Genomic DNA, 16993 nt, shown 5'->3' with positions numbered 1-16993 from the left:
TTTCTTTTCTTTTGAAACGCAACTTCTTAAAATCAGCCGTTTCATTGAACATTTGCTGGCTTTGTTAGCAAGATGAATGTTTTGATGTTTTAAGTTAATTTTCCATGGTGAAAATTACACATGAAATGATTTATTTGAATGATTAAAAGAAATTTTCAATGAAAATATGGTGCAAAAATTACTCTTAAAAAAAACAAAACAATATAAAAGATAAACTAATATAAAAGAAAATCAATTCCACACAGCATTTCCTAAACTTTGTGTTTATCATCAATGACCTAAAGTCCAAATAAGAGGCCAAATTGAATTTCTGACCTCAATGTGAATTTAACATTTAAAGGAGAAAGAAACACAGATTTGATCTAGCCAATATTGTTCGGAAGAGACTGCGGCGACACAACCCGATTTGGGATCCGGCTGCTGGGAAAAGTCATCTCAGAACTAGACGATGTTTGTTTCTATCACTCTTTGCAAACTACAATGGTTATATTGCTTTGTACTGCTCATGCCCCATGCAGTCTTGATCTACGCCTCTGCACACGGTTTAAGAAGCACATTGTTGAGCACTAGCGGTCACGCTAACTTCAGGTAAGCTTTCCTAACTACTCTCACTGACAAAGAAGTTAATACTGTTTGCATCTTTGGCACAAAACTCGGAGACCACACAATTTAATCACATGGCACATTTAAACGGTCAGGCAGTTTCGGTAGATACGAGGCTACATTAGAAAAAAACCAAACACTAAGAAATATGTAGCACCTTTTAGCCATTCCGGAAAGTACAAAGCGGTTAAAACGGGATGCAGGTCTAGCTGCACGCCTCGGTTCGTGTAAGACCAAAAACAAAAAACTGCCATAGTGTGGAAAGAAAAGCTGTACAACACTGATTTCGTACTTCTATCAAAAATACCTTGCTAGCAATATGTCTCAGTGCACTCTAAATGGGATATGGACCTGCCAGATCTTCAGATTTTTGCTGTAAATTACATGCCGTTTCAAAGCGTTCATAATCTCTTCAAGGCTTTTCCAGAACATTATCGTTTCCAGCTGTAACTGCATATCAGAAGGACTGTGTCCGGTTCAGTTCATCGGTGAAGAGCGTTTCTGAGCTGCACTTCCACAAAATAGTCACCAGATATGCAGCTGTAAAATGAAATTAAGATGATCTACTTAATATCAACGAACAAAAAAGAAAAAAGGAAAACATTCATTATGGGTGCATTCCGATTTACTTTCATTTCGATTATAGAATATAAATCGCTAAAATAAAAACCAAAATGTATGGAGGACTAAGAGTGAGATATAATAAATAAATCTTGAGCAAAAATGTCAATCATGAAATGTGTGTATGTCAATGAATACATAGAAGTCCAAAGTATTTATTTATGTAATAAAATTATGTAATAAATTAATGTTCTCATTTATTGATAAAATAAATGTGCTAACTTATTGATAAATACAATTTTATATATATATATATATATATATATATATATATATATATATATATATATGAGAAAATATATCGGCCGATACCGTATGTAATATATATTAATATCATTTATACCATATCAGTATCGACCGATACATGTTCATTTTTAATTTTATCGTTATTGGCCCAATAAGAAAATTTAGCCAATACATTAAAGCCAATAAATAATTGATTATTTCCTTCAGCTGAGACACTTCAGATGCGCACTGTTCGTCATGATGGTTTTGAATTGTTTGAAATATGATTGGAATAACTTCAAAAAGGAAAATAACTTCAAAAAGGAAAAATCTGTCATATAGGCTACATAAAATTATTATGAGAATATTATAATTGTGTGCTTAGGACATGGCTTTTAATGGTGAGACTTTTGATTTTGTAATTAGGCTTTCAAAAATTATATAAACATTTGGATTTAGACTTATCGGCCAATATATCGTTATCGGCTTCAAGCATAAAGAATTATAGGGTATCGGCCAAAATATGTATATGTGTATGTGTGTATGTATGTATATATATATATATACATATACAGTATATATACACACACACATATATATATATATGTATGTTTTTATTCAATTTTATTTTAAATTATATTTTGCATTGATGTATTAACATTTATTTATTGGCCTTATTTATTTAAAATATTCAAAAGATAGTTATATAATTCTCTTTATTTATGAATTGTATAAATAAAGCATGAAATATGTCAATAAATAAATAACTTTTAAATTAAACTTTTGGATTTGGACTTTGATTCATTTATTACCTTTTTTTATTTGGCATTTCTTGATGCATGTATTGACATAGACTTATTTATTCATTGACACTCTGATTTAATAAATTTGAAAGATTTATTTATGAATATGCCACTCCCTGTCCTTCACATAAATGCACCTCCTTGCATTTGAAAACATTCCCAATTATGATACATAGCCTACAGTAATTTTACAGCAAACAACTGCAAAAAAAAATGCAGCTTAGTCCCAGTTTGCGGTTACCGCAGACACACTACAGCTGAGAGACCTTCCTGGGGGTGGGCCGGTGGCGCGGTTCGGAATTAATTCGCTGCGTGCGGTTCAGTTGGGGTTTCGCGGTCAGGCTGGGGTTGTCAGTACTGGGCGGCACTGATAGACTGTGAGGCAGTGGCGTCGCTCGCCGGGGATTGTTCCGTTCGTAGACGCTGTAGGGAGGAGGAGTCTTGCTGCCCCGCCGAATGGGCATGTCCATGGGAATGGCGGGGGGCAGAGGAGGGTCGGGCGGCGGGAGGTCGATCCCGCACGTTTCAGAGACACTGCAGCGGCTGAGGGACGAGATACCGCTGCTGTAGCTGCCAGAACGGGCAGGGGAGTGAGATGCCAGGCTCCCCATTGGCAAGCCATCGGTCGGGGAGGGCGTGAGGGGCGGCACCATTGACTGCAGAGTAAAATCAAGCACAATCAACTCATCAACCCGTTCACACGTCAGTTTAAAATATCCCCGGTGCGAGTTTTTTAAAGCGACCATTATTTTAGAACGTATCACCTTATTATTTCCATGTCAAGCTTGTCATGTGACACCGCAGCCACAATAGAGTGCGGGTTTCGGGAGTGAAAACTCATTCATTCATTTTCTCCATAGGAAAACTGATTTTAAACGCTAACTTTAAAACCTTTAAAAGACAGCCCTGCTGTGAGCTACATTGTTGTTAAGCTATGATTTTTCCTACTGTTGAAGCCATCAGCCTGCATTATTTCAGCTTATTTTTTTACAATAATCGTGTTGAACATACATTACCCATGATGCTGTCTAGAATCAGAGAGTTGAAAGAAGCAACATGCGCCAAAATAGCTCTGCTTTCTCCCATGAAATTCGATTATGCTGTTTGCAATGCTTAATGGGATTTTAGTTCTTTCCCCCACTAAAGCCGTTAAGTACACTTTGTCTTTTTGTCTGATATTCAAAAACTTTTTTTACTTTGTTGTGATTCACCTTGTAGGTGACTGGCTTGTTTCAGAGCTCATAACTGTTTAATAAAGACTTTTTTAAAAATCCCTATGGGAAAAATGAATGGAAGAAAAACTTCTAGAACTATAGCGCCGCTGTATGACTGATATATCAGTTTAATTCCATTTTTTATTCAAAGTATTTTATATTTATTAAAAATAAAAAACTAGAACATTTTAGTATTTACAGTTGTACTATAAAATAAAATAATTTAAATTGTATTATTAAAATTATTTTTATAAATTGTATTAATAAAATTATTTAATAATAATAATAATTATTATTATTGTTTTATACTTTATTAGTCAAAAACTATGTGTTTTTTTTAATGTGCCTTTGCAAACTCAAGTGGAGAGATATTTTTGTAAACTCTGTTAACTTCATGGTTACTGAAAGGGGTTCGAGTTAGTTCTTGTAAAGACTAAACAAGTGTGAATGCCCAAATAAATAAATAAATCGTTTAGCCCTAAAAGGATGGTTCATTTAGTAAAAACTAATATTCCAGCTTTTTAATTAATTTTTTTATATCACCCCACTCATTCTAGAATGATTAATTCTTTCCAAATATAGTTATTCAGGTCATCTGGTAAACATTCCGGTATTTCTTTACACCGCAATATACAGTATATTGCAGAAATAGAAAATATCGCAATGTAATTTTTCCCAATATTTAGCATAAAGGAATCACCTTCTGAGGGGAACGGGCGGTCGGCATGGGAGACAGTGACCTCACGTTCTTGCACAGAGATCCTATTCAACACACACGCACACACAGGAACAAAAGGACATGTCATTGAGCTGTACATAACCGATTCAAGTGTAACGGGTGTATTATATCTCACAGCAGAAAGCTGCATTACCTGTCTCAGGTGTGGGGAGATTGGCTTCACACCGTGGTAATGGTGAATCCACTGGTATTTGGAACGGAATCATCCTCTGCAAGGGATATAAAAGATATAAATCTCCGTGAATCCGCTACACCTTCTATGGGTCTTTCTCTCTGGATGTTTACACTGAACACTGAGCGCTGGACTTTTAAAAACAACATGAAAACAAAATGGACTTTACTTTAAAAATAAATGTAAAAGATTTTACCGTGTAACAGTGCACAGCACTTTAAAGATTTTTTTAAATATAATAAATGTAAGAATTTATACTTAATATTTATAGTTTAAATTTATATTTATAATATTTACAAAAAATCTAAATTATAAATAAACCATATATAATAAGATATGACATAATATAATATACATCTATATTACTTTTTACATTATATAATGCATAAAGTAAATATTAATTACTATTTCCAAAAAATTATTTTTTAATACTTAATATAGTTTAAATTATTATTTATGCTATTCACATACAAAAATGTATAAATTATAAATAAGTTATATATAATAATATATGACAATATAATATACATTTTTATTATTTTTACATTATATAATGCATAAAGTCATTTATAATGACTATTTTCAATATTTAATAAAATTAAATTTTTCTTATTTTCTTTTCTACTGTATTGTGAACAAAACAAGTAATACACAGTATTTAATACATAATAAATTTTTAGAAAAATATATACTACCATTCAAAAGTATATATATTATTTCAAAAGTTTGGGGTTAAGTTTGATGATATATATATAAATAATATATATATAAATAAATAAATTATATATATATATATATTTTTTTATTTTTTATATATATTTATGAATTGAATCAAACTTAACCCCAAACTTTTGAAATAATATATATACTTTTGAATGGTAGTATAATACACAAAAATACATAAATATCATGTGTGGTGGCTGAGATATTGCTATGTGGATGCTAAGGTGTTTTGGGTGTTTACTTACAGACTCAAATCAAGAGTCCACCTTTACGTTTTTAAAATATTATGGTCTCTAGATATGGCTTGAGTCAACTTTATGAGCATTTCAAATAATAAATCACAACAATCAAATCTTGATGGATAAAAATGAAGCCCCACACTACATGATTTCCAACAGAATATTGTGTTTGGCTTGTAATTGTTAAAGCGTGCAGGCACAGCTGCACTGACCTGTGTGTGTTCCAGCGGGCTGGGGAAAATGCCGCTGCAGAGTCTGTCCCGCGGAGAGAGGCAGGCGTTCTCTCTGGAGTGCTTGTGCTTGTCAGACGGCAGTGGAGAAGCTAATGAAGGGGAATAAAGACACGTAGTGCGCGCGTTGAAAGGATACAAAATAACAGAGGAAATGAGGCAATGCTGCAAAATGATGCCAATTATGTTGTGAGGCACGGTAAGTACTGCTTGCTTTCGAGTGCCGTATTGCTTATAGTCTATTGAATTCACTCACCTCTATTGCTGGAGGGTGCAGAGCTGTTCACATTGTGTGAGCCAGAGTGATTTGAGCTGAGACTTGAGGTAGATGGACTGGGCTAGAAAAAAGACAACAGATAAATCATGTGATTTAGTATTTTTTTGTGAAAGGAGCTCATTTAAATGATAAAAATTAATAATAATATAACTCACTTGCATGTTGAAGACCTCATCCGAGCTCTCTGATTGGCCGGTGATGTTGCTCACTTCGTTTGAGGCCTGTGATGACAGTGAGGATGAGGAGTATCGGTTGATGGCTGGATAGCTGAGAGGACTGAAAGGGAATTGAAAGACACAAGAGAATGACTCAGGATAAATTTAGCAAACGTGTGGGTGTGTTCTCGCTGCCAATCTGTCAAACCTGATGCTAAACATAAGCATTGGCTGGGATTTGAATTGAGTTCAACTTCTCAAACTACAAAACTTTTTATCTCTGATCTTAAAGGGATATTTCACCGCTGGAAAGATGAATGTGTATTTAAATTGGGTCATTTACGTAGTAGAAATGTAAAACTGTTTTAGGAGTTGGTGCCTTCTAGACTGAGAAAAGCCAGAAAATGTATTTTTGGCTCATGTGGATGAAAGACAACAACTCCCAGAATGCACTTGCTTCGCTGCCCTACGAGGCCACTCCCAAGCCACGCCTACCGGTTACAGAGGGCAGTATCGGAAGAAATGATACAACTAGGCTACTAGTTGACTCGAAACTGAAAAGACGCTGTTTTATCGTGAGATCCCCCTATGGGCGGATTGAAAACATGCGGAACTAGCGCCTACTACTGGCTGTAGTCTCGAACCTCTGGCCAAAAAAGCCTACGATGACGCAAAATTACGAGGTTTTTTCCAGACACACAATACAGAAATCTCTCGTCTCAGGGGTCATTCGAAAATACTACCGGGTTTCAACTGATACAAAGCTTAATGCTAATCGGTGAAGTATCCCTTTAAAGCCTTTTATCTTGTATCACAAAAGTCCACAGAAGAACCCTTACAAGAAACATGCGGGTAAGATGACACAAACCTGCGTCTCGCCACGATACGGCCTCCCTCTGGGCTGATGGCATTAGGTACGGGGGTCCTACATGTGCGCGGACTGCCATTGGCAAAATGCAGCGGACTAACTCGCACATAAGCGGGAAACTCTTGTGGCTGGATGACAAAATTTAAACTGTTTTAGCACTTGATTCATTGATTGAAATTAATACCACCATTTCTGAAAGGCGAAGTGTGTAATTACAGCGCCTCTAGTGGCACTAAGCAAATTCACTTTTCAAACGGGTTTCTCAAAACACTCCCTCCATCTGCTATTGGTCAGACAAACTCAGTAGCCCCGCCCCAAACTCATGCCATTGGTTGAGCCAGTGTTGCTATGTCAGACTGGTCTGGATTTTCAAACAAACATAAAAATGTACTAGCACTACAGGGACAGTTAAACTAGTTTTCAGGGAAATCAAGCTACAAATGGCTTGCTTACATTTGCATATTAAGCTAGGATATGCATTTTAACATTAAAGACCTGTGAATATGTTTCTATATGTACATGTAGAAAGTAAACATACTTGAATTCCCAGACTGGAGCGCATTACATGAAATTGGTCAACAAGCTTTTTATGTAACGGCCTCATATCCTGCGGGACGAACTTCTCGTGCACGGCTAAACCAAATTCCAGAATATGAGCCTGTAAACAAGTCAGAGAGAAAATTTTATTATTCTTAGAACAAACTAAATATTTACATACGCAATACAAAAACAGGAAAAATCTCTTAGATATGTATACTCTTTGTATTAATGTTGGTTTCATATGGTTTAAAAAAAGTTTTACATAATTACCTTTTTTAAACATTTAATTACTAAAAATCATGTGTAATAATTATCAAATAAAAAGTAAAATATTATAAAAAAAATTGTTTTGTATTTATTAGTGCTGTCAAATCGATTAATCGCGATTATTTGCATCTAACATAAGTTTTTGTTACATAATGTGTGTGTGTGTGTGTGTGTGTATGTATGTGTATGTGTGTATATATATATATATATATATATATATATATATATATATATATATATATATATATATATATATATATATATATATATATTATTTATTTATTTATATATATATATATATATATATATATATACATACACACACACACACACACACACACACATATATATTATGTAAACAAAAACTTTTGTTACATGCGAATCTCAAGTATATACATGTATATATGAATAAATATGTGTATATACTGTATATATACACACACATATATAATATATAAAAATATAATAATATACACACACATATGTAAAAAATAAAAATTATGTTAGATGCGATTAATTGTGATTAATCGATTTTACTGCACTAGTTTTTATATAAAACATATTTTTCAAAATGAAACTGAATAATAATGAATTGTTAATGCATAAATATCATAATATTTTTGATGAGTTCCTTCTTTCAATGTATTCCAGTCATTGTACTGTATGTATAAATTGAATTTTTAATATATTTGTGAATAAGTTAGCAGACAAACAAAATGAGTGTCACATCATTGACCAAAATAATTATCGCTTTTGTACCTGTTCAAACATCAGTTCCCTAAGACGAGTAATTTTCTCTCCGTCCTCTGGATGATTTGCGATGTAATCTTTCGCGAAGAATGCCTGCGAGTGAAAGTACATAAAGAGATGCGTCCATCATTTGCATTCAGGCAAATGTTTATGGAAAGACGAGTTAATAAATAAACCCCCACATTGAAATTCACTGCATGTCTCACGGCCATTTCTCGCTGTAAACTAACCTGAACTCCTACTCATTTCTCAGAAACCATTACGCAACATTACAATAACGCTGAGAATGTTTCTACGACTCTTGTTAAATCTATCATGCTAATTGTCATGTGTAAGTGACACTATGATCCAGCTTTCATAGAACTGCAGCCCTGTGCTCTGTGGTAAACTCATCATCTGTGGAGTGTGGTGCATGCTGGGATTCAGGAGGACCCCTGCAGTTAACTCTTCCCTTTTAATAGACTTAGTTGAAGCTTATGCTCACAAAAGGCCAGGGCTCAACATGCTGTTGCTTGGCAACTGTCAGAGATACATGCAGCAAACAGTCTTATGAAGAGTGAGGACATAGGGTAGTCATTAAACCTCCACCGAATGCTCTTTTGGAGGGTTTTTCATCTTGCTAAAAGGAATAAGGTGAAGCTGGAGTCTTAACACTCAGACCATTAAATCACTTCACAGACAATTCATGTTGTGAAGACCACGAGACAACAACAAAGTCAAGGCATTTTGGACTTCAACAGTTCAAATATTTCAACATTCTGACTGCATGTCATAAACTAAAGCATTGCTGAAATATTTGAAACTCTAGCTTGTAAGCGACAATACTGTAGGTCTTATCAGTTTTGCACAAAGGACCACATTATTTTCCCCCATTCTTTTCTACATTTTTGATCCAAGTTTTAACCCAACCCAAAGTCCACCTCTAATCTAGCAGAACCAGACTGCCCCTGCTCTCCATCCAGTCCTGTACCTCCTGGTATCGAGCCAGTCCTCCATTGACAGCGGCATCGATGACTCCGTTCAGGCACATGGTGAGCGGGTTGATGTTCAGCATCTGCCTCATCTGACACTGGGCGATCAGCGTTCTCAACTGCAGCGTTTTATTTTCAATCACCTCGCTGGCGTTCTCCAAGGGACTCATCTCCACCTATATTGAAAGCACACTGAGGTTATGATTTCTCCGTTTATGTTTAAATTATTGTTTTGATGGTGGATGCGCCATCTTGGGAGTAGTTACTTTAAATTCATGACAGCGCCGAAGTGCTTGGAAAACCTTGCCTTGTACGTGATTGGCCATGTTCATAATTTATCAAGGGCTGAACTGAAGTCTACAAGTGTCTAGTAAAATGTTGTTGTTTTTTTTAAGTTATGACTCACCAATTCCCTTTTCTCAACTTCAAACCAGCGTGAAATGCCAGGTAAACTCTGAGCGAGGGTTAGTGTCGTCCGTTCAACCCACAGGCTCTACAACACAACACAAATAATGGACATCATAAAACTGATTTTCAAAAATGTAATCATTTCAGATTCATCTTGGTGCCCCAAGCCTTTAAGCAACTTTTTTCTTTTTTATAAAAATGACAGGAAACACACACACACAGAAAGACCAATAAAATGACAGACAGATAGATAGATGGATGGATGGATGGATGGATGGATGACAGACAGACAGATAGACAGACAGACCAATATAACGACCAACAGACAGACAGACAGACAGATAGATAGATAGATAGATAGATAGATAGATAGATAGATAGATAGATAGATAGATAGATAGATAGATAGATAGATAGAGACAGACAGACAGACAGATAGATAGATAGATAGATAGATAGATAGATAGATAGAGACAGACAGACAGACAGACAGACAGACAGATAGATACAGACTGACAGACAGACAGACAGACAGACAGACAGACAGATAGATAGATAGATAGATAGATAGATAGATAGATAGATAGATAGATAGATAGATAGATAGATAGATAGATAGATAGATAGATAGATAGATAGATAGATAGATAGATACAGACAGACAGACAGACAGACAGACAGATAGATACAGACAGACTGACAGACAGACAGACAGATAGATACAGACAGACTGACAGACAGACAGACAGACAGACAGACAGACAGATAGATAGATAGATAGATAGATAGATACAGACATAGATAGAGACAGACAGATAGACAGATAGATAGATACAGACAGATAGAGAAATAGACAGATAGATAGACAGACAGACTGATAGAACAACAGACAGACAGATAGACAGATACAGACATAGATAGAACAACAGACAGACGGATGGATAGACACAGATAGTCAGACAGACAGACAGACAGATAGATAGATAGATAGATAGATAGATAGATAGATAGATAGATAGATAGATAGATAGATAGATAGATAGATAGATAGATAGAACGACAGACAGATGGATGGATGGATAGAGACAGACAGACGGATGGATGGATGGATGGATGGATGGATGGATGGATGGATGGATGGATGGATGGAGTCTACAACACCTTAAACTCATTCTCTTTGTCTTTGGTGCCCTTGTGAAAAGGTCTGTCGTAGCGAAACCTCCAGATATGGTTAACTTTGTAGAAGCTCTTGATGTTGTTGGGCACCCCGTCTCTCTGCAGGACGTCCTGGTTTTCAGGGACAGGACTAACGGCATAGATCTGCAGATCTGAATCACGACCAGTTAAGGGACTTACAAAGCATTCAGTCTTCACACTACGGTCAGTTCACAACTACAAAAACACACTCACAGAGAGTGCAGTAATCTCACTCTCTCATTTATTTCAAGTTATTATCATCTTATTTTTATAGGACTGAGCAGAAACATCAGAGACAAAGGTCAAACTTAAATGAAATGGAGACTCCTATACTAGTTTAGTTTCTTAACTGTAATCAAGCAATACTACTTTCCTTTGCGCTACTTATGAACTTACGCCACAGATACACACAACTCTCAGATCATTATGAGCTGGTGAAGAGAAGAGGTCATGGAACAGCATGAACCCAGTTCAGATACACATCTGATTAGAAACTCCAGCAGTTTACACATCTAACAGCTGCACTATTAGCACTTCTCCACGCTTTAATTGCCCTTATCCTCACACCAGCCCTCATCTACGAACCCTTGAGGAGCAATTTGGCAATCTCAAGAAATTGAATGTGAACTTGCACTTTACCGTTCTGAATAAACAAATCCAATTAATTGCAGGACAAACTTTTTCAGAAATACAGAAACAGTGGTGTGCAAAGATTTTATAGCATGATTTTCATATTTTAAGATTGAAAATCTGGGACAATAGTAAAACAAACTTTATAAGTACATTGTTTGGAATATTTAATAAATAAAAAAAAGGTTTATGACTTTTTAATGTGACTTTCATTAAGAAAACAATAAATGAAAATACGTAGGTTTTAAAGTGCCCCCATTGTGCTTTTTTAAAGGTTTTCTCATTATACACATTGCAGCATCACCTCTTTTCTCACAGTATCTGAAATGGTTCGATAAAGGATTCGGTCTCTCTAAACCCCTCCTTTCCGAGAACCAACTCTGCTCTGATTGGCCAGAAGGTCCAGTCTGTTGTGATTGGTCTACTCTGCTCTGATTGGTCAGATGGCCTAGTGGTCTGTTGTGATTGGTCTACTGTGCTCTGATTGGTCAGATGGCCTAGTGGTCTATTGTAATTGGTCTACTGTGCTCTGATTGGCCAGAAGGTCCAGTCTGTTGTGATTGGTCTACTCTGCTCTGATTGGTCAGATGGCCTAGTGGTCTTTTGTGATTGGTCTACTGTGCTCTGATTGGTCAGATAGCCTAGTGGTCTATTGTAATTAGTCTACTGTGCTCTGATTGGTCAGATGGCCTAGTGGTCTGTTGTGATTAGTCTACTGTGCTCTGAATGGTCAGATGGCCTTGTGGTCTATTGTAATTGGTCTACTGTGCTCTGATTGGTCAGATGGCCTAGTGGTCTATTGTAATTGGTGTACTGTTCTCTGATTGGTCAGATGGCCCAGTCTGTTGTGACTAGTCTACTCTGCTCTGATTGGTCAGATGGCCTAGTGGTCTATTGTAATTGGTGTACTGTGCTCTGATTGGTCAGATGGCCCAGTCTGTTGTGATTGGTCTACTCTGCTCTGATTGGTCAGATGGCCCAGTCTGTTGTGATTGGTCTACAGATTACAGTGCGTGTCAGAAATGAAACGCCCATTACCATATCTGAATTCTAGCTTCGGATCTTGTACACAGTGATTCTAACAGTAACAATGTCAGTTTTACCATTTTAATTAGATTTATCCTACACTTTGATCTTTACAGACCTTTTACATTCACAAACAGCCATACTTTAGTAAAATCAAGGATACACTGCGCGTCCGCTTGGTGGATGGTCTGGTCGGGCTGGTTGGCGTGCTGCATTGCGATGGCGTGAGGAAACTCGCTGAGCATCCGCTGCTGAAAGGCCTCCAGGCGCTCGTAATCATTCCCTCGACACACAAACTCTTTATTCTGTTCGGCCGCAACACACACAGACAGAAGTAATGAGGAAAATGGAAGAAACTAGACAATACAGACTTTAAGGGACTGAATGTGAATAGAATAAATCTTTCATAATTCAGTCCTAATTTATTCAAATTTTCCCCTTCATTGTCATTTAAAACATCTGGTGTGAAAAATACAAAGAATAGTATTTGGCAAACCAAATAGCTTAATAAAAAGAAAATGTTGCAAATCATAGATGAATAACAGTGAGATCTGGAAGAAAAGTGCCCCCTAGAGGACATGATGTTGAATTACAGGATAAAGATGACAACATTTTAATATTAGAGGGGCAGTTCACCCCAAAATTGAAAAGTTGGCATTATTTGTTCACCCTTATATCATTCAAAACCTTCATGACTGTACGTTTTCCATAAACATGAAAGTAGACATTTTGAAATAAATGTAATCATACAACACTGTGAGCAAAGATTATCAAGAATTTATTTTTGGGTGAACTATTGCTTAAAAATAAAAAATTATAACCAAGACAATGATATCTGTAAAATATTTACCTAAAATAATAATCCTTTATTATATTTTATTTATATTATATTACATTATGTGCTAATATATATAAATATAATATAAAAATGCTAGAGATTTTTGAATAATTGCAATCATACAACATTGTGACCAGGTACTGTCAAGAACTAAAAAAACTGCAAAAACATTTTATGAACAAGACAACACTATCTGAAAAATATTAAACTTCAATAATAAGCCTTTATAGTATATTATATTATAATTTTTTTCGGGGGGTGAGCTATTGCTTAAAAACATATTTAAAACAGTTTATTAACAAGACGACATCTGTAAAATATTTACCTAAAATAATAATCATTTATATTATATTATTAATATTACATATGCTATACATATGAATATAATATAAATATGCTTAAAGAGTACCCTTAAAAAGAAGGGGAACTTCTTTCCGTAGAACCCGACTCTGAAGAACTCTGGCTCGAGACGCTGCTGGTTCATTATTTTGTCATAAAAAGAGGCTTCCATCATCTATCAAGAACGCAAATAAAACAGACCATTGAGCACAATGTAACACAAACAACTGTTAATATGACAAATCACTGCCACAATCTGTGAAGCAATCGACTGTGTAACAGAATAAACAAAAAACAAATGGGGAAGTTTAACAGCCGAAGCCAAACGCCTCATTAGGATAACAATTGGCCATAAGTATAATGAACATACTGTAATAACAACTCAATCTAGTTCAGATAATTGCTGTATTTAAAGCCACTGCAAACAAAAAGCAGATTAGGGTGTACAAAAATAAAAAATAAATGCAAATCAAAAAAATGACATGCATACTATAAACGGGAAATACTCACCCTCATTTTGCTGAGGTTCCTGTAGTCATAATACGTTTCGTACTGATTGGCCAGTTCTCGACACAGTATGATGCAGTTTTCCCAGCACTGTAAGGAAGAGTTCAGTTTGTAATTTCTACGTATTTTTGGTTGTATGTATTTGTTATTTTTATGTACAGGACTTTGTGGTTTTTGAAAGTGCTTTAGAAATAAAGTTGAGTTGAGTTTTAAATAACAATAATACTTCATACATTAAAGTATATTTTTAGTTCTAAACAAGGACCCCTGCTCTTTTCAAAGAGGTGAGTAATTGCAGCTATAAGTTTCGGCCACAAGATGGCAGTGTGTGGAAAGAAAAGAACGACTCTTATGTGACAGTAGCTGATCATCAGCCATTTGTTATTGGAAATAAAGGATTTCCAGTCACACTGTCTCTGCAAATATCTGCCCAGATCCTTCAACATTCAGCGTTATTAGCTACATGAATGCGTTTATGGTGGGTGGAGTGCATCTTAAAATGAGAGATGGACTCACTTTCCCTCTGTCAAAATTGTGTATGATGGTGAGATGGAGGCATTCCTTCCTCTGCCACTCGCTCTGCATGGGGTACGTGAGAAACTCTCTGAGAGGCCTTTCAGTCCACTCCAACAGCTCGTCGTACAGCAGGAGGGTATACGACGCCTCTGCAACACATTCACACGTTTACACATTTACATCTTTTAAAACTGAATATAAAAAAAAAAAAATATATATATATATATATATATATATATATATATATATATATATATATATATATATATATATATATTATTATTATTATTATTATTATTATTATTATTATTATTATTATTATTATTATTATGCAACAGATACACCGATCATAAAAATGGAAAATTAAAAAATAATTTAACTAAACAATTAAAAAAATATATGTATTATACAAATTATTATTATTATGCAACACACAGTTACATAGATAAAAAAAATACATTTAAAAGTATTTATAATACAAATTATTATTATTAAAAATTATTATTATTATTATTATTATTATTATGCAACACAGATACACCGATCATAAAAATGGAAAATTAAAAAATAATTTAACTAAACAATTAAAAATATATATGTATTATACAAATTATTATTATTAGTAGTAATATTATTATTATTATTATTATTATTATTATTATTATTATTATTATTATTATTATGCAACACACGGTTACATAGATCATAAAAAATACATTTAAAAAGTATTTATAATACAAATTATTATTATTGTTATTATTATGTAACAGTTACAGATCATATAAAATTGAAAAATAATTATAATTATATAATAATTCAAAATAATTATACAAATTATTATTACTATTATTATTATTATTCTGTAACAGTTACACAGATCCTAAAAATATTTTAATTTAAAAAATCATAATTATACAACATATTATTATAAAAAAATATTATTATGCAACACAGTTGCACACATCATAAATACAGAAAATTAATATATTATTATTTTTTACAATAGAAAATATTATTATGCAAAATAGTTACACATCATTAAAAAAGTTTTAAAAAAAATTATCATTATGCAACAGTTACACAGATCATAACAAATTGAAAATTACAATACATATTTGTATTATAAAATATTATTATTATTATTATTATTAAACAATTGCACAGTTCATAACATTTTAAAAATATATATAATAGAAATTATTTAAAAATAAATATTAATTATAAAAAAAAATAGCATACATTTAAATAATTTAAAATTAATTGGAGCAGAAATTACCACATATTTTGATCAGAGGTAGGATACAGTACAAAATTAACAATCAATATACTGTCAAATAAAAAGGATACAGATTAATACAAATATATTGAGCAATTATTACCGGTGTGATTTTGTGCCTTCAGGTGCAGCTCATAGAGCTTGTGAATATAACGGATGTACATTTCTTCTTTATTCAACTCAGTTTTGTAGAAGTTCTGAAAAGAACAGAACAATGTGAGCAGAACATACCAAACAACTATAATAAATAAAAAGTACATGCTCTCTGATCTCAAGTAAAGTAACATATAAATGAAAATAAATGACAAAAATATCAGTAATATCCAAACTAACCAGAAGGTTGACTGTACATCCCATCGTTTTCCCATCAACCTCTCCGATCTTCATGCAGTCCCTGAGAAGAGATGAAGAAACCCGAGTGTGTTTGTACTGTATAGTGTGTGCGCTCTGTGTTTGTGTACGTGTGTGTGCTTTACCTGTAATCTAGCAATCTTTCCATCAACCGTGTGACGGTAGCGATGTGGGAAACGCCACTTTCTCTCCAGGTCTCTCTCTCGATCTTCTTCAGCAGACTAAAATCACAGACATGCGGTATTCAGATATATTCGAAGAACTAAACTCATTTCAAACAACGACTGTAGTTCATAGTATTTAATGATGGTCTCACCTCGGATATGGACCAAACAACGGAATTCTAATGCAGAAAAACAGAAAAAATGTACAATATTTTAGTATATTTTAATAGAATATATATTTTTAAATTATATTTTGAAGTATTTTGTGATATTTTGTATTTATACAAATCATAATTGGTTAAAAAAAATTCTATTTGAATATATTTTTAAACGAATTCAAAAGG

General features: G+C 34.1%; 2 protein-coding genes across 2 annotated transcripts in view; both read right to left on the bottom strand.

Moving 5' to 3' along the window:
- kctd15a (potassium channel tetramerization domain containing 15a) overlaps positions 1-16993 on the bottom strand; it is a 572168-nt gene that overhangs the window by 449497 nt on the left and 105678 nt on the right. The window lies entirely within an intron of this gene.
- The window catches only part of dock4a (dedicator of cytokinesis 4a), a 72680-nt gene continuing 57960 nt past the window's right edge, over positions 2274-16993 (bottom strand). The window contains exons 33-52 of the mRNA XM_084094130.1: positions 16802-16828; positions 16611-16706; positions 16468-16528; positions 16238-16331; positions 14859-15007; positions 14346-14432; positions 13906-14010; positions 12822-12963; positions 10967-11133; positions 9804-9890; positions 9397-9573; positions 8436-8519; positions 7408-7527; positions 6870-6997; positions 6002-6122; positions 5826-5907; positions 5552-5661; positions 4339-4414; positions 4167-4228; positions 2274-2908 (exon numbers count right to left, since the gene is read on the bottom strand). Coding sequence (XP_083950256.1) covers positions 2504-2908; positions 4167-4228; positions 4339-4414; positions 5552-5661; positions 5826-5907; positions 6002-6122; positions 6870-6997; positions 7408-7527; positions 8436-8519; positions 9397-9573; positions 9804-9890; positions 10967-11133; positions 12822-12963; positions 13906-14010; positions 14346-14432; positions 14859-15007; positions 16238-16331; positions 16468-16528; positions 16611-16706; positions 16802-16828 — 2380 coding nt within the window. The 3' untranslated portion in view covers positions 2274-2503. The remainder of the gene's footprint in view (positions 2909-4166; positions 4229-4338; positions 4415-5551; positions 5662-5825; positions 5908-6001; positions 6123-6869; positions 6998-7407; positions 7528-8435; positions 8520-9396; positions 9574-9803; positions 9891-10966; positions 11134-12821; positions 12964-13905; positions 14011-14345; positions 14433-14858; positions 15008-16237; positions 16332-16467; positions 16529-16610; positions 16707-16801; positions 16829-16993) is intronic.

Source organism: Abramis brama (assembly GCF_963993115.1).
Source record: "Abramis brama genome assembly, chromosome: 20".
NCBI classification, from domain to species: domain Eukaryota; kingdom Metazoa; phylum Chordata; class Actinopteri; order Cypriniformes; family Leuciscidae; genus Abramis; species Abramis brama.
The sequence above is the reverse complement of the archived record's forward strand: the minus strand, read 5'-3'. Positions and strand labels throughout refer to the sequence as shown.